This window comes from Benincasa hispida, chromosome 7 (assembly GCF_027475165.1).
Source record: "Benincasa hispida cultivar pf3 chromosome 7, pf3_genome.v1.1, whole genome shotgun sequence".
NCBI classification, from domain to species: domain Eukaryota; kingdom Viridiplantae; phylum Streptophyta; class Magnoliopsida; order Cucurbitales; family Cucurbitaceae; genus Benincasa; species Benincasa hispida.
The window spans coordinates 45,970,437-45,989,395 of record NC_143484.1 but is presented as its reverse complement, the minus strand read 5'-3'; the positions used below and the strand labels follow the sequence as shown (position 1 = coordinate 45,989,395).

At 35.1% G+C, this 18,959-nt stretch overlaps 1 protein-coding gene and 1 non-coding gene across 2 annotated transcripts; both read left to right on the top strand.

Moving 5' to 3' along the window:
- Nucleotides 1–11,123: 11,123 nt before the first annotated feature.
- Nucleotides 11,124–11,195, top strand: TRNAK-UUU (transfer RNA lysine (anticodon UUU)). Its single transcript has one exon. It is a non-coding gene; the product is annotated as a tRNA-Lys (tRNA).
- Nucleotides 11,196–11,334: 139 nt separating this feature from the next.
- Nucleotides 11,335–18,959, top strand: LOC120081523 (cytochrome P450 714C3-like). Its single transcript, XM_039036482.2, has 7 exons — nucleotides 11,335–11,713; nucleotides 12,876–13,075; nucleotides 13,546–14,193; nucleotides 15,614–15,764; nucleotides 16,645–16,821; nucleotides 17,154–17,317; nucleotides 18,452–18,959. The coding sequence occupies exons 1-7, from the start codon at nucleotides 11,425–11,427 to the stop codon at nucleotides 18,557–18,559; spliced, it is 1,737 nt and encodes a 578-aa protein (XP_038892410.1). The 5' UTR covers nucleotides 11,335–11,424; the 3' UTR covers nucleotides 18,560–18,959.

Sequence of the window (18,959 nt, the reverse complement as noted above, 5' to 3'; positions counted from 1 at the left end):
CACAATCATCGTAAAGCCTTGCGGTGAAGTTACGCTCGACCAATGATTTCCTATGATCACAATTCTTGCATTGTGTCTACGCATATTCTACACAAAAAATACAAAAATCAACTGTTCTAATGCGTTGAACGCATGCAACCGCAATATTATGAAATTGATGCTTAATGGATGCAAATTAACATATTTCATCAATGCAATCCAACATTGTTTAAGAACTTAGTACATGATAACGTGCATTTCTGCCCGTTATCACCCGTTTTTCTAAATGATCACACACCCGCGCACTAAACGATCACCTGCGATTTCTAAACGATCGCTTACGTTTACTACACGATTGCTTAGCGCGCCAAGCGGAACTAAACGATCACTTACCATTTGATAGACGATCGCTTAGCTAAACCTACACGGCCGTGTACCTTTTTCTAAACGACAAGCACCCGACTATACGATAATCTTCTACTATCTCCCACTTACTTATTCAACTACACGATCGTCTTTTCCTCCTTCCCTCTACCAATTCCATCAAAGTCCACCCTTTTGATTATCACTCCGAGAATACCAAGGGCTTCGAGCGGTGGTGTCGTCCTCGGTTGTTGTTGGTTCGTGCACTGTCGATGGTGTAGACGACCGTAGTGCTGCTAGGCGACTGTTTGCTGGGTGGTAAGAAGTGTAGAGGAGTTTGCTTCCACTAGACTGAGTTTGATTGAAGAAAGTATTCAACTGGTACGTTTACTCAGTCTTTTGTATTTTACTTGTTAAAGCATGCCAGTAATTAGTTTACAATGCATATCTATTTGTTAGAATGTATGTGTGGTAATTATATCACAATGAAATCGGAAAGATCCGCTTCCGCTCATGGATTCTCTTGTTTAAGAATTCCTTCAATTTTACTCCCTGAAATTACATCTTGATCCTTAAGTTCCACTGATCCTCTAATGAACAATTGGTTTGTGATCCAATCACTAAACCGAATTCCTCTTGAGCTAATGAGACGATGGGGACCCTTGTTCAAGATCTGTATTCAGTACTTAAGAGAACTACCTTTCTACTATCCCTAAATCGAGTAGGTGTGAATTCTGTCTTGCACCCTATATCCCCAGCTATCTACCCGATCTTACCTCTGAAATGGGAGGCTTATTGAGTCGTCGCTGTTAAGCCAACCCTCATTAATGCAAATCTAAGGATAATCCCAAATAATCAGGAGTTCATAGTTTGCTCAGGATTAAGGTCGAGTTACCTAGGTCATCAAATTGAATCAGTCAGTCTTAAATAGTAAACAACGTTATAAAGCAATAGTGACTTATTTCTTTGTCCGATCTTATGCAAACTCGTTGCATAGGGCGCCCTCACTTCTCATGTTTTCACATGAGTGATTCAGGATCACATCGTTTGCACTATGAACAAAGTGGACCGCATTCGATAGTGTTACTAGAATAAGGTACCCAACTTTATTCATATACTATAGACCATTTTGGAAATTTACTCAAACTTGATCCATCTTTATGTCTCCACATAAAGTTCAGATATTCATATAATAGCCATGAATTTTAGTTTAATGGATTTTATCTTTATAAGTGCAATTTACATATTCAACAACAACTTTATTGAATAAATGTCAATAACATCTTTATTGATAATAGAATATGTTTAACTTTACAAACTGTAAGTTTTAGGACATCCAACTCAATAAAGTCTACATCAATAGCTCCAAGAAAATATTTAAATATTCTTTTAACGACATGCAAATGTGATTCCTTAGAACAAGATTGAAATCTAGTACACAAACATACACTAAACATGATATCGGGTCTATTAGCAGTCAAATAAATTAAAGATCTGATCATACCTCGATAAGCTTTTATGTCCACACATTTACCTTTTTCGTTTTTGTCAAGCTTAGTGGGAGTGCTCATTGGAGTTTTTACAATTTTACCTTCATTGAATTTGAATCTATTAAGAAAATCCCTTGTGTATTTTTCTTGACTTATGAAGATATCATCCTTGAGTTGTTTGATTTGGATTCCAAGAAATAAACTAAGTTCTCCCATCATACGCATCTCAATTTCACTATGCATACCCTTAGAGAATTCTTTACAAAGATGGATTAGTAGAACAAAAAATAGTATCCTCCACATATATTTACACTATAAGCATACAATTTTCTTCACAAAAAGCTTAAAAGCATCGTTATGAAATTCTCCTCCATGATTACTCTTAATTTTAGAAATAAAAGATATTTTTTTCATTTTGAACTCTTTTTGCAAAACTAATAAAACTTCTTAAAGCTTCATCCTTATGTTTTATCATCATATCCCAAGTAAATCTTGAAAAATCATCAACTATCACAAATGCATAACAGTTCCCTCTAAAGCTAGCAATTCTAAAAGGCCAAATAAGTCCATGTGTAATAGTTGTAAGGGTCTAGTAGTGGAAATCACATTTTTCGATTTGAAAGAGGACTTGGTTTGTTTACCCATTTGACAAGTATCACAAACTTTATCATTTTCAAATTTAAATTTGAGAAGACCTCCAATCAAAGAATTCTCGAAAATATTTTAAATTAAGTGCATGCTAGCATGTCCTAATCTTCTATGTTATAACCAAGAATCATCATGTAAAGTCGAAAGAAATTTATCACTAATAGGGCAATTATTCAAATCAATAGTGTATATATTTCCATTCCTAATTCCAACAAACAAGACTTTTCTATCACTAATATTTTCGATTATGAATTATTTTTATCAAACAAAACTTTAAATCATTTGTCACACAATTGACTAATACTAAGCAAATCATGCTTTAAACCATCAACTAAAAGTACATTTTCAATCAAAGTAGAAGAATCATTTCCTATATTGCCCTTACCAATTATTTTACCTTTCTTGTTGTCACCAAAAGTTACTATGTCTCCATCCTTTTTGGAGAAAGAGATAAACTTATATTGGTCTTCTATCACGTGTCTTGAGCAACCACTATTCACTATTCAAGTACCGCTTATTTTTCTTGAAGGCTTTCAAACAAACCTACAAATAAAAAAAATTCAAGTTTGATTCTTTAGTTGATGACTAAAATTAGAGGGACTCAATTTGCGATGCATGTCTTAAGGTATGCATTGATACTCATGCGTCGGTGGTCATGCGTTGGAATGAAACTATGCGTTAACGAATGTATGCGATGACCATGTGTTCCCGTCACAAGTTTTCTTACCCTCGCGTCAAATATAACGCGAACGCAAGTTTCTCGGGTGATCCGAGATCGAACTCAGGGACTTGTAACTAAATGCTATACGGTGATTTGTTTGCGGCAATTGAATAAAAGAATGATGGAGGGTATAAGCTAATAACTAATCCTACTCCTAACTAACAGACAAAGCATTGGAAGTATGAATGAGAGGTAGGGACACGACAACTGTTGACACGTAGTAAATGGATGGAAATTAGATAAAATATGAGGATGTCTTCATTGCAACCCTTAAGAGTGACCGCAAGGGCAACCTCAGCCAATGCAAGCTATGTGATCATGCTACCCACACTCGTGCCTAAATCTATGATGTATGCGAAGTGTCGAGAGGCCTTATTCCTAAGTCTCTGTTCCTGCTCATGTGCTCTCACACATAAACAAGATGACCGCATACCGCCATCGTATCCTACTTCTTGGATGCATGCAATATCTTCTCCATAGGGTGCATACGCTATGTAATAGCAAACGGAGCTTATTCCTAAGTTCCCCATTCTTACTTATACGATCCAATCCGCTCTCTCGAGACTTAGATTTGGTTTTTAGACTACTCTTCCAAGTATGCCTAAATGATGAATGATGCACTCATAAGACACGGTAACCGCATAAACTTGGCTGACGTAAGATTATTCCTATCTCTAGTGAATACTTGCTTACATTGCTTAATGCGACCAACCACTTACCCTCCAGGACAGTTAGTTGTTGCTGACTTTACTCATAGACAAGCGTTGCGTCTGCCTATAGACAGGCGTTGCTATAGCTTTACACTAAGCAAATAAGGTTTTCTCAACACTTGCACAACGCACACCTTCCGGTGGTTTGTTACATGCTTCATATCTCTAATCCGCATGACTAAGCATGCGATACTCTAACAGTCTCACTAAGTGATGCAATGAATGTTAAAGGTGCTAAGCGAAGAAAGCTAGAGATGGAATCGAAGGAAACATAGAAATGCATTGAACACACAATGTATTAATTTTTTAATCCAAAATGTAATACAATACAATATAAGAAAATAAGAGAAAATGAAAGAACCAGTAGGAAGCAATGTCTTGCTTCCAGCAGATGTGTGTCAAGGCTGCCAGTGGTGCCATGGATGGGTGGTAGAGCTAACTTTCTCGAGATCTAACTCCGGCAAGGCTCCGGTCGTCACTCGGAATATATGAAGGAGATGAAGAACTTTCAAGCTTTCTTCTAACGCGTTCGTCTGGATCACAAGGATCCACCCGAAGGTAGGAAACCTTGGATGAAAATGAAATTCTGCCCATCGGCTTCTATTTATAGAGATCGCCGACAGCATTAATGGACCTACTCTGATTTTGACATTCGCGGCGTGATGGTCATTTTCTAAATCTCGGCTGCTAACGGCGTGATAGGTGAAATGTCAACATCATCTTTTGATTTTTCTGAGATATGTGTTGATGCTTCCATTCCACCAACCTTATGGTAATCCTACTATTATGGTTATCATCATGTAGCCGCAATCTTGAAATAACCGCAATCGCTTGGTTACCGCAACTTCTACACGACGACCGCAATCGCCTGATGATCGTAACTCCTATGTAATTGACGCATGCAGTTGATTACCGCAACACCAATGCATTGATCGTATGTGTTTGCATTTGCGATGGAGAAGTTCTCCACATGCGGTCATCTATGCGATAGCCCGGCTTCCGCGTCTGTGTCTGATTCCTACATTGGCTACAAAGATAGGCAATTGAACGCATAATAATGCATAATAGTGGGTTAGCTGAGATTCTTGATGCTGAACGGCGCAAACTCATTTGCTCATAAATTTCTAACATAATTGCTGCATATTCTGCTTAATAATCCTCATAATTCTAAATAAAAGGCCTAAAATGACATGCATTTTTGCATGTCATCAAGTATCCACACCTGTTTGGGTTCAATAGTATTAGCATTTACAAACTTCGGAATCCATTTCATTTTTCCATTAGCATTTAAAGCATTCGATCTAGACAAGTAACAAAAATAAGTTTTATGTCCATACTTACCACAAGAAAAAAAAAAAAAAAAAACATACTATTTCTTTCTGTTTTTTATTTTTTTTTATCTCTTTGATGTACCAAACAAGTTTAAATAATGATTTCTAAATGACAAGTTTTGCGTATGATTTTAAATGCATAACTAGATAAACATGTTGTTTTAATACCATGATTTCTTCAACGCATGCTTTATTTATATGTTGATCACATGATCCGTGATTTCAAAGAATGAGGTTTTAAATGTAAAACTAGCATGTGATTTCCATAGGTTTATGTTTATATGATGAAGCATGATGATTTCAGCAAAGGAATTTTATAAGCCTGTTACTGTTTATAAGGCACTATGCGATGACATGTTACCATGAAACGTTAATCATGTTATCATAAGTATTATATTTTTTGTTCATGAAATGTTTTTAAATGTTTTGTGCCTTGTACAACCCTACTCCAATGTTGGTACCAAAGATATGGTAAAGGTACCCAGATTTCAATTATGTTAGGAATCCTTGATATCGAAGGTATGGTAAGGTGGTCAGGTTCCAATTCAGCTCTACGTGCACGTACGACCCATATTATTGACGTTGATGAGATCGAGCAAAAGAGTTCTATCTCAAATAGTTATTAGGGACCAAGCAGAAGGGCTCTCCCACATGTTCAAGCAGAGGAGTAGAGATGCTTTACAGGAAATAATGATGAATTCTATTTCAGGGTTTCCATATGCTATGTTTTCATGTTTTCAGTTTTATTTTCAAACCCTGAAAATGAGTATGCAATGTTTAAAGCAAGTATATTTACATTTGAAAATGAGAATGTAAATGTTTAATGATAAACATGTTCCTTAAAAGTAGTCACTGACTGGGAATTTTAAGCTCATTCTTTTAATGTTTTTTCTCCCCAATTAGCGGTCAACGTCCCGAAGCCTAGAGGATCTGACGGTCAATCACTACTCGGGATATTCCAAGGATTTGAAGTCTAGGTGGTCCACTTTGTTATGTTTAGACCCTGGTATTGGTCTGTACATGTCATGGGGAAATTGGTAGAATTTGTGTCAAACTGTTGTTGTATTAAACTTAAGTTTTCAGAATCTGTTAATGTATGTTGGTTTGGCAGCTGACTAGCAATGTGTGTATGTGTGTGTGCAGTGATTTGATGACGAGATTATGGTAAGATGTAGATATTATAAATTGCTAATCAGGTTTAATAAGTGCTAAGAAGATAGGTTCACAGGAACAAGTTGGACAGTAGTTGTCATAAGAGGGTTCGCGACTACTGTCTTCACATTCCTTCTCGGATTTAGAGAATAATCTGGAAGGGGGTGTGACATAGGTGTTTCTTGAATTGCTTCTTTCTCTAGATGAAATTTTTGTACTTGCGTGAAAGATAGGCAATGTCAACTTCATCAAGGGCATCCTCATCTTCGGAGTCAACTTCCAAAGAGATGGTCTTTAATGCAATACTCTTCTTCCTTTTAAACTCATCCTCCAAGTGCTTCTTCATAGTGATCCCATGGGTTATGAGTGAGCCAATGAGTTATTCTAATTGAAGTTTGGTAAGATCCTTTGCTTTTTAGATTTCTGTCACCTTAGCTTTCCAAGACTTAGGTAGAGACCTAAGAATTTTCTTAACATTTTTAGAAGTTGTATAAACTTTACCGAGTTCTTTCAAAGCATTGATGATGTTAGTAAATCTAGTAACATATTGATTATAGACTCATTAGCATCCATCTTCAATAATTCATGACTATGAACAAGCATGCTAATTTTAAACTCTTTAAACTAGTTTGTTCCTTCGTGAATATTTTCAAGAGTATTCCAATTTTCTTGAGCTGAAGAACACATAGATATTCGATTAAATTCATCTTTGCCCAAAGCACAATACAAACAGTTTATAGCCTTAGCATTAAAAGACACTTTTTCATTTCATTTTCATCATATTCTCCTTCTAATTTAGGCTTATCAACATTATCAACCTTTTTCATGGGTACATATGAACCTTTAGGAACAATTAACCACAAATTATAGTTAATAGCTTGCAAATAAATGAGGGTTAGAAGTAGATTGACCTTCAACAATTTCATTTACTACTAGATTTGCCATAATGCTCTAATAATAAAGTTTATCGAGAAAATTAAAATTCAAGAGAGCAACCTCGCTCTGATACCAATTGTTGGACCGTATGGCAACCCTAGAGGGGTGAACATGGTTTAATTAAAATTTTTCCTAATTGTGCTCAACTTAATCTAATTAAATATTTTTAAATTAAATTAAAAAGACTCTAATTTGTGTTACAAGATTGATAAAAATTATATAACAATATACTCAATCAATCTCAACCAACAAAAGCATCCAATTAAAATTAAATGCAAAAATAATTAGGAAATAGTTAGAGAATAAGACACCATAGTTTTTATAATGGTTCAGTCAAACTTGACCTACATCTACTTTCCCAAGTGTCTTTTGAGATTTCGATGAAAAAATCTCCTTCGAGGTTTCCACAGATGAGAGCCAAATCCCTACATTGCTCATTTTACGAGTTCAAGAGCAAACTCGATCATTTCAATGGGGTAGGATTCAACTGTTACAATATTCTTAAAGCTTTAAATCACACAATAAAACTCTCTAAAAATAGTGGAGGTACAAGAGCTCACAATATTGAATCCTCAAAATAAAAATTCTTTCTAGAACAAGATGAAAAGAAAGAAAATTGAAAACTATGAGAGAGATCAATAATTATGGCCTTTTGCAAATTTTGAGGATTGTGAAATTGTGAAAAGTTGAAAAAAAAATTAGGGAATATAAGTTTAAAAAGAGAAGGAAGTGAGACAAAATGTAGATTTTAATTTAGGTAATTGGATTGTTCAAAAAGTAAAATGAAATGTGGAGATCAAAAGTGGCAAAAGTCAAATTTCATTTTCTTTTTAAATCCAACCAAAGTATACCAAATATCACTCCTCCATTTATCCACATGTCACCTTCTAATTTAGTTTAATTATATTAATTTGGTTGGCATGTCATCAACACGTGTTTTTTTTTTTTTTTTGTTAAGCTTGATTTGATTATATCTTATTCATTTGAGCTCCGATTTGAGTTATTAAAATTGCGTTAGATTCGTAAATTCAAGCTCTACATAATAGACATTTAAAAAGTACTCAAATTATTAGTAAATTAACTCCAGTTTATTATCATTAAAATATTAATGAATTAATTAAAATTAATTAATTTAAAATTAAAGGCCAAATGGGTAGATAAGAGATGGAGCCAAATATCTCTCGTTACCTTACATTTTTCAAAGGAGATGAAATGATATTTATTTAGTTTTGTTGCGTATAACACATAAAGAGTCACTTCTCGATAAATTAACTTTATTTGTGATGACGCGATGTAGATTTTTCAACAATAAATTTTAGTTTTAGGTAATATTTTTATCTTCCCAAATAAACTTTCCATCTTTTGCTATGCAAATATAAGAGTTAGAAGAATAAACATTGATAGCATCGTCCCTATATACCATGTGCATTTAATTATAAAATCTCTCTTATTACTCTGGTTAAACTACGTTGATCCTTGTATTTTGATGTTTATTTAGTTTCAATTCTTATACTTTAAATAAGTTTATTTAAATTTAGTCTTTCAAAGTCAATTTTTACCAAAATTAGTTAAATCATAATAATAATTTTCATACAAATAAATACAATATGTAAATATATTTTTATAATTTGTAGTAGAAATAAAAAAAAATAATAATAATAATATAAAATAACAATTCAACAAAAAACTAACATTAAGGACTAAATTTCAGATTTATTATTGAAAGTGCAGACTAAAATTGGACAATATAGAGTATAAATACTAATTGAACAAATTTCAAAGTATAGAGATCAAAATGGTATTTTAACCTATTACTTTTAAAGTTTTATCTCTCTAAGTACTTAATCCATGATTACTAATCTGTAATCAAAATTGTTGCAATCGTAATGTGTTCACATTCATTTATCATTTATAGTGACACTTAATTGCAAAAGGATGAGGTTCCTTTGATTATGTTTAATTATCACACACTAATATAATTGTAATAAAAAAAAAATCCATTGATGTTGTTTACTTCCTTAGAAAATTTTAATGAAAAAGGTAAATGATGAAAAGCTAGTAACAAAAGAGTATGAGTCCCACGTAATAATCAAAGGCAATTGGATTGATATTTGAGATGTCCACAGGGGTGGGGTGGAGACGAGGAAGACTTTTCCGTCCGCATCCCCGCCCCCTATTTCATTCCTCATCCCCACAAAATTCTCCGCATGGATTCTCTTTGGGGATTTCATAAGGAAATGGTTCCATACGGGGAAAAAAATCTCCGTTTGTTTTTTTTTTTTAATTTATTCATTTTTTAAAATTTTAATTTTATTATCAACCTTGATAAAATTTTGTATATTAAATGGGTCATTTCCAATACATTTTTCTTTTCAATTTAAAAACACTATAAAATTTCCTAATAAAAACAATGATATTTCATATGCAAAGATATAATTTAGATCCCGTTTGGTAACCATTTGATTTTTAGTTTTTGTTTTTTAAAATTAAACCTACTTCATTCACGTTTCTTACAATAATTTGCATTATTGAGTACAATGGTTGAATTCTTAACCAAATTCCCAAAAACAAAAACAACTTTCTATAAGCTATTTTTTTTAGTTCTCAAAATTTGGCTTAATTTTTTAAATTATTGTTGAAAACGTAGGGTTGGCAAAATTTCCTGCTGGGCCTTGCCCTGATCAGGGTGGTGAATCCCCAGTTTGACCGGGGATGGGGTCAAACTAGGGAAATTTTTTGGGGCCCGTCCTTTGACGGGCGGGGACGGGGACGATATCCTCGCCCCGACTAATCCCCGACCCCGATTTGATATATTTATATTTTTTATATTTTATAAATATATATTTATAATATATAAAATAACTTATTTATATGTATATTTATAATGTATAGTGTTGTGGAGTCTAATATTAAATATCTAAATTCTAAATCTAAGCCCAAAAGTTAAGTCCAGATTTTAATTAAGAAATAGAGAATCCCGGGGATTTAGTAGGGGAATCCCCACGGGGAAATGGTGGGGCTCCGCGGGAACCCCATTTCCCAGGGAATCTTAGTAAAAAGTAGATAATAAATGAAGAAATTTTGGAGGTGGAAGTAGTATCCATAGGCTTAATTTAAAAAAACAAAAACAAAAAATAAAATGGTTACTGAACGAGGCCTTAAATATTCAATCTCATAATTTCTACAAATAAAAATATAAGTCTAACCCTTCCACTTAAATATTATAACACTCATGATCTTAAAAATAATAAAGTCTTAAATATTTTAAAAAATATATTGAAGTATAAAGACATTGATATAAAAATTAGAAAAATCTAGTTGTTGAAGCTATTAAAGTATTATAAAAAAGTAGATATATATATATATTCTTTTCCATTGGGGTGGGACGGGTCGGGATTGGGGACGAGGAATGTAGTCTCTAATCCCATCCTCTTCTCTATTTAGTCAATGGAGAGAAACTTTTCCTCGTTCCCTCCTCCATTCCCCGTTTAATTAAGGATTTTCCACCTTTTTCTGAGTGAGTGAATCTCGCAGGATAAATGAACATCTCTAATTGATGTCCCTTCCTTATGCAAAAGAATTACGGTTGTTGATTATAAATTCTATTACGAGACTCACATTTTATTACAACTACAAAATACTGAAAAACAGCAACGAACGTAAATCAAATGAGGATAATTTTTCAAATTAGAATGGATGGATTATGTTTGCAACTAAACATGACCACAATTGAATGTTATTTTCATTATATAAATTAAAACTATATATAAATTAAAGCTAAGTATGCATCAAAGCCGTCTTAGCTCAGTGGTAGAGCGCGTGGCTTTTAACCACGTGGTCGTGGGTTCGATCCCCACAGACGGCGAATTTTATTTTCTCATCGTGAACTTTATTCATCCACGTGGCGCAATGTAAACCCGTAAGCAAAATATTTAACATACACCCGCCTGTAGCAGATCAAATTCTCGTGAAAGTCGGCAATGACATGACTTAAATATCGCCATAATCGAGACGGCGACATAGAAAGTCAAAAAAGAAAGGCTTTGAAGTTCTTACAGTTTCGTCCTTTCTCTTTCCTTTGTACCGATGAGAAAATGAGCTCCACATGCGGCGGCCTTACTCCTCTCAACGTCATCGGAATTCTTCTCCGATCGGAGTCTTCCCGGAACTGTAATTCCCAACAGAAGTCCCGTATTCTTAGAGATTTCGTCACTCGCGAAGTCAATGCTTTCCTCTGGTTCTTTCTCATCGCCATCACTGCGGTTCTGATCAGCAAGGTTGTTGCGCTCTTCAGACTGTGGTCGAAGGCGAAGCAACTCCCTGGACCTCCTTGTCCGTCTTTCTATGGTCACTCCAAGGTTATTTCGCGCTGGAATCTCACTGGTGAGTTGTAAATTGCATGTGATCTGTTCGTTTTTGCTTTGCTTGATTCTGGAGTTTGTGGTTTTTGTCGAGGACAGAGAATGGATGGTAGTGGAAATTGAGTTTTTCTCGATTTATTTAGCCTTCTGCAATTTTTTAAAGGATTTGATGAAATTGAATCTAATTCCCATTTGAGCTGTAACTCGTGTGGTCGAATTCGGAGCAACGAGACTGTTCTTGGATTTTTATTAGTAAAAAATGAAATTCAGTTGATGCGATGAAATTTATAAATGCTCTCGGGGGAAAACAAAAATAACACGTTTATATGGGAAGAGATGGTAAAGGGGAGTAGTAGCAAAAATTCTCGGTAGCTAGTTCGCACCAAATTAATCCAAACAACCTTCTATTTTTACGGAGCCCCGAGCAAGTGAGAGGGTGAACCACGACAGGTTGCCCTTGTAGTAGTGTCGTTGTAATCAAATATCCGAAATGATTTCCAGTAACGTCCGCATTTGCCAAGTGCATTCACAATGAAGGAATTAAGATGTGTAGCTTCACTCTTGGACATTAAGGGCAATTCGGTTTTAGAGCGATGGTTGAGTATCTAGTTTGGATCCATCAGATCATTAATATTTAGCCCTCCTCTTGCAGAATTCAAGGGGACGGTTTTACCTTCAACGGATACTTTTCTTTTCATTCGCTTCAATCGAAGATTTTAGGTTATCACCAGTAAACCATCCTCCTGGTACAAACTCGTTTGGGATGATTTACTAAAAAACCCACCAGCTGAATCTTTACACTAGGACATCTTATACTGATCATTTGAGATTGAATGTTCCTAAAACTATCATGAGGCCAGGCCAGCATTCCACCTCGCGACCAGACAAATTTCTGTGAACATAAAAAAGAATCCAGTTTCTTGCCCCACAGTCCTACGAGAATTCACGGTTGCCTTGCGATTTATATCCCTTTATTTATTTTTTTATTATTTTTCCAGGCGGGCATGAAGAAGGATAAATGATAAAAAATTATGAGCGAGGATCGGAATCTTCTGCTTCTGATGGTTTATATCAGTAGACTTTGCTTATTTACTTGGCCCCTCATAAATCTGATATACCAAACTGCTATGGTATCTGGAATCTACAAATATTTCCTCAGAAATTACTACTCTTTTGTCCTGCAGATCTGTTATATGACTCTCATAAAAAATATGGACCAGTTGTCAAGCTATGGTTGGGTCCCATGCAGCTTTTAGTGTCTGTAAAGGAGCCAGCTCTTCTCAAAGAAATTCTGGTAAAGGCCGAGGATAAATTGCCTTTGACAGGAAGGGCATTCAGATTGGCATTTGGACGATCAAGTCTTTTTGCTTCCTCTTTTGAGAAGGTACGAGTCTTGTATTTCTCCTCTCGTGTTTTATTCAAATTTCTTGCAAGGTCACAAATGTGATGGTGTATAACTGAAGAGATTTGTGGGAGCAGAAAAAGAATGTGGTTCTCATTCAATCATTTAATTTGGAGTTGTTTGAGCAGAGTAAGAATTTTCTTCTTTGTTTAAAATTTTCTGAGTGTTTGGAGTATGAATTGCAAACCCATTAACAAGAGTCCTGTAGGCTGTAATAATGTGCTTTCTGGTAACGGGTCCTAGTTTTATGTCCTGTCCATAGGAGGAGCTGCTCTAGGCAGCAGCTATGCAATCACATGTTCAGGGAGGCTGTAACATATTTGATTGAATAAACTTTCTTCTTGTTTTCTTGATCATATAATTGTTTCATGGTGATGCCAATGACATAATTGTCTTAGTCTTATTCTAAATTAGTGTTTGATTATTTTTTTTTTTTTGGGTCTTGAGTACAGGTGCAAAGCAGAAGACAGTGGTTAGCAGAAAAGTTAGATGAAATATCATTTCAGAGATCTCAAGTTATTCCTGCCAAGGCTGTGGATTATTCCGTACGGAGAATACAAGATCTTATGATTGAAGAAAGTATAGATTGTAATAAGGTTTCTCAACATTTGGCTTTTACATTGCTAGGGTGGACACTTTTTGGGGATGCTTTTTTGGGTTGGTCTAAGGCAACCATCTATGAAGAACTTCTGATGATGATTGCAAAAGATGCCAATGTTTGGGCCTCCTACAGAGTTACTCCTTTCTGGAAACAAGGATTCTGGCGGTATCAGCGTTTGTGCATGAAGCTGAAATGCTTAACACAAGATATTGTTCAGCAATATAAAAAACATTACAAGCTTTTCTCTCACTCTCAGAATCAAAACCTTCAAAATGGAATTAAAAGTTCTGGCGTGGAGGTTTCATTTGACATACCACCGTGTCCTGCTGCCGAGATGCAAAATAGCTGTTTCTTTTACGGTCTTAATGATCATGTTAATCCTAATGAAGAACCATACGGAAATATTATGGGTGTGATGTTTCATGGATGCCTAACTACCGCAAATTTGATCGCTTCCATTTTGGAAAGGCTTGCCACAAATCCCGAAATACAAGAAAAGGTAAATTGTCTTTTGTTTTGTTTTGTTTTTTTTTTTTAAATTTATTTATTTTTAAATGTTTTTAAATAAAAAAAGAACTAAAGAAGAACGAGAGACCGCTGCTTGGAGCTATACAAAAAAGCAACTAGGGAGCCATAAAAATTACAAAAAAAGGTCAATAATTAAGAACTAAAACAAACGGAAACTCGAGAAATATTTTGAATAAAAAACTTAAAAGGGAGAAGGGATTGGGTGAGTCACACTTTCAAATTCGTTCTTAAAACCCCTTAACACCCAAGTAAACCCTTCTCTTTCTTTTTAACTGAATACTCCTTACAATGGCAAATTGCTAGAGAACCTTCACTTTGAAAAAAAGGGTGAAGAATAACTTTCTCTATCATCACATAATAAGTCTAATTTGGAGCTTACACCCCACAGCTGTCAGCCTGAAAAAAATATCTTTGTTGAATTTTCCAATTGACCTACACCTCCACAGTTAATGACCAAGCTCCCCAAACGCCTGCTTATAATGAATGCAACACTATGGAGAAGACATGGGGATAAGGTTTATGGTGTTTATCTTAAGAACTACCTAACCTACCAGAGAAGATTAAAACCTTCTTCAGTGTTGAGACTTTTCAAAGTCTGGCCAAAAAAGGGATCTAGGGTTGGTGGGAAGAAGAAAGATGAGTGAAAACAATTTGTAATAAAACACGTTATGATACTAAGCTGTTTTTCTAGTGATTTGAGGTTAGCATGAAGGACAAAACTCTTGATGAAGGAAAGTATGGAGCTAATTCCTCCCCTTCCATATTTGATAAGATAAGGCTTTGATGAAGTTAAAATGAGTGGAGCCAAACCAACCATGGAGATGGGATGAGGCTCAAAGAATTAGAGCATGAGGCTATGAATCACAATGTTCAGAGGTGCGGATCCCTCAAAGCTTATAGAGAAGAAAAACAAAAACAAATGGCTACCTTGCCTTAAGCTTCTTGTGCAAGTGATCTCATTTAACTCTTACCTTAAGAATTATAGAGAAGGTGGAGGAAACTAGGAATGCACAGATCCATTTCTCCATAGAATACCTAATTATTATATTTGAAGATAGGCATCTAGAATTTAATTAAAAAAAGAAAAAAAGATAGACATCTAAAAAATCTCAATCTACTAGAATTTAACATGATAAATAATGTTTAATACAACTATACAAAATCTTTTCTAAATCAACTTGAATACAAAATCTTTGTTCATATTCTTCCATTCACCAACCACTTTATATAAAGGTAGAATCAATTATTTGTATTTTCCCTAAATGCTGTTTGATATTTTGAAATAGTTCTATCGATTGAATTAAAATACTTTCCTTTTTTCTTTTTTCTTTTGTTTGCAATAATGGACGGAATATTTGATATTCTAAGAGTTATAATTAATCTTCATACAGATCAACTTGGAACTAGACACAGCACAAAAGGGCTCAGTGAAAGATCCCCAGAAAAATGTTGATAACATGCCACTTCTGTTCGCAACTATATATGAGTCTGCTCGTCTTCTACCAGCAGGGCCTCTGTTACAAAGATGTTCACTTAAACAAGGTATCTCACTTCTTTTATAGTTTTATTATAGTATAGCTTGGTATTGGTAGGTGCTGTCAGCGCGGTTGAACATCTATAGCTGCTTTATTGGTGCTTTATGGGAAGTAGTAGCGCATTGGTCCTTTTCTATCTTTTGATTCGATAACTAAAATGAGGTGCCATGGAATTGACAATAGCCAAGCTCATGCTTTTTAGTGGTAACAGTGCTTCTGACCCAGAAATTCCTTTAATGATTGTTTATGAAAAATTTATAATTTTCACACCGGTGACCGGCCGTCGAGGGAAAACCAAGAAAGAAGGAATAAAAAGAAAAAGAGTGTTGATTTTAATTTCGGTGTCTAATCAAAATCTGCCTCGGCATTAGATGCGAATACTATTACTGTATTTTATACTGCTTGGTATGGCTCAATCATTTTCCAAAATCACAAAACATATGGTGGGTTCTTTTACACTTCCTTCCTAGATATTATGACTCCTTATCCATAATCATTTTCGGGATCTTGAGTTGCAAATATATATACACATATGGTTGCATTTTAAGTCTATGTTTCCTTGTCACATCTCACTTTTCATCCAAGTAAACTGCCGGACAATGTAGTACTTTGGAATAATTAGAGTGTATGACAGCCGTCAATTTTCTTACCATGACTTTCACAGTCAAGAATGAAGCACAAATGACGTCAAAAGATCCAGCACTTAGATAAAATGTTTATTGGATAGTTAAATACTTGGAAATTCTGATAGTCAATTATATGGTTGTGTTCTGTGAATGACTTTTGACTTTGTGGTCATATATCTACCAAGTATTATAGATTTTTCTCAGACTTCATTGTTTTTCACTGCATTCTTGGTCACCCCTTTATTTTTCTGCCTCATCCAGATTTGGACCTAAAGACTGGTATAACTATACCAGCGGGAACATTAGTTGTTGTACCCATAAAGTTGGTACAGATGGATGGTTCAAGTTGGGGAAGTGATGCCAATGAGTTTAGTCCCTACCGTTTTCTATCAATGGCTTGTAATGGGACTAATATGAGTGAGCGAACATCACTTGCAGGTATGTTACGCCACACTTAAATACTTATCCTAGCATATTCTACTTTACAACTCAATATCCACTTTTGGTTAGCTCTTTTGTCCTTTCGTTTGAAAGGATCTATGAACTTTATTGGTTATTGTTCCTTCCGTTGCAGATATATTCACCATCTAAAACATTCAACTTTGAGCTAAACTTATCCCACGGCAGGGTGGGATAATTAGTATAGTGGGAATTGTCTATGTTCTGAAGAGAAGTGAAATTTGGATCTTTTATGAAGATTGTAGTGTCAGCCCAATTTGTTGAAATAAAATGGTCTGGATTGCGTGTTGATGTGCTTTTCGTGATGGCAGGTGAAAATGCTGGGGATCAAGGAGAGAGCTCATTTGTTTTGAATGATCCAACTGGCAATGTTGGATTTCTTCCCTTTGGCTTTGGTGCACGTTCCTGTGTCGGTCAGAAATTTATTATACAGGGACTAGCGACATTATTTGCCTCATTGCTGGCAAACTACGAGGTTGGTAATTAGCTTTTCTATATGCATATCACCGTATGTATGTTTAGATTCTATGTACACTAGCTTTCAGGAATTAAAAAGGTTCTAATTATTATCAGCTCATTCATTAGTTCTGAGATATAGGTTTAGCTATTTACATTCTGGGGAATGCTGTTGACAAGGCCTAATTGATAGTGCTTTTCTTCTCTCTGACTATTACTACCGAGATAGTTGAAAACATCGACAATGAGATATGTTAAATTTGCTAATGAAATATTCCGACCATCCATACCTGTCGATAGCACCTCGACTTACACCCATCATCCAACTTGTTGGACGCTGAAAATACATAAATGAACTATATTGAACTGTAATAAAGCAATTGGCCTACAACACAAAAATCCTTGACGATTTCTATGGCCTCCTTGTTTCTTATCAATAAAGGAAAAGTAGATTGATTGAGTGACATCTCAATAAAGGAAAAGTAGATTGATTAGGTTCCACTGATATGCCACTGTTCATTAACCATGGGTTGGTGTAGTGCTATAAAAGGTATTGTAAATAATGAAAGGGCTTAGAGGGAATGGATTGGAGTCATGGTGACCACGGAGTTAGGATGTAACATCTTACGAGTTAACTTCGCAACCAGGACTGAAAGTTGTCTCATAAGAATAGTTGAGATATGCATAAGTGGACTTAAACACCAACATAAAAAATGAAAAAAACTAACATGTCATCGTTTTTCTTGTTTCTTAGAATAAAGGGAGAATAAATTGATCGAGTTCCATTAACATACATGTCTTCCTTTTCATGTTTCTTAGAATAAAGGGAGAATAAATTTATCGGGTTCCACTAATATGTCATTCTCAATTAGTACTCTCTTCTAGTACATTTTAGAATATAGTAAACAATTGGACTCCCCTTAGTCCAACAATTTTGGCTGTTAGGTTTAGTTGTGATTAGTTATGCTGATTACTGGAAGGTCTGGAAAGATGGAACTGAAGGGGAATCATGAAATTGGAATGTTTTTTGAACTGTGGCTTTTGAAGTTATTGATGAGGTTGAATCTGGACCAAATTATAAATGCCATCTTAGCTAGCAGAGTCATTGCATGATCTCATTGATCATTGCTTATATTTTCATTACATATTGCAGATAAAACTTCAGTCAGAATCTACAAATGACTCGAAGTCGTCTTCAAACCTCTCTACAGCTCAAATCCTTCCGAGTTCAAAGATAGCCTTCGTAAGGAGGAACAGCTGAAGAACAGGTAGCTAAAAGCTTACAACCCCCATGTAATGTATGTACTTCAGGTCAATTTACTAAGATTTTATCTGAATAGTTTTTATGGGGAAGTTCTGTATCTTTTTCCCCCGACACATCGGACATCAAATGGGAGGCTGAGACACATGTTTTTTCCCTCCCTATGTTTTATAGTAGCTCGAGTGCTGCCTTTTCACTATTTTATCACTTGTTTTTGAAGCGCTCGAGTTCTATTATTCTCCGGGGCCTTATACTTCCCCATCTTTAGTTTCTCATTTGTCTCAAGTGTCTAGAGTCACTCAAGTTTCTTCTTTTTTTCTCTCCATAGAAGGGAGAGTTTCTTGTGTACTGCAAAGTGTACTGAACAATGCTGAACTTAATGTACCATCTATGTTGCATA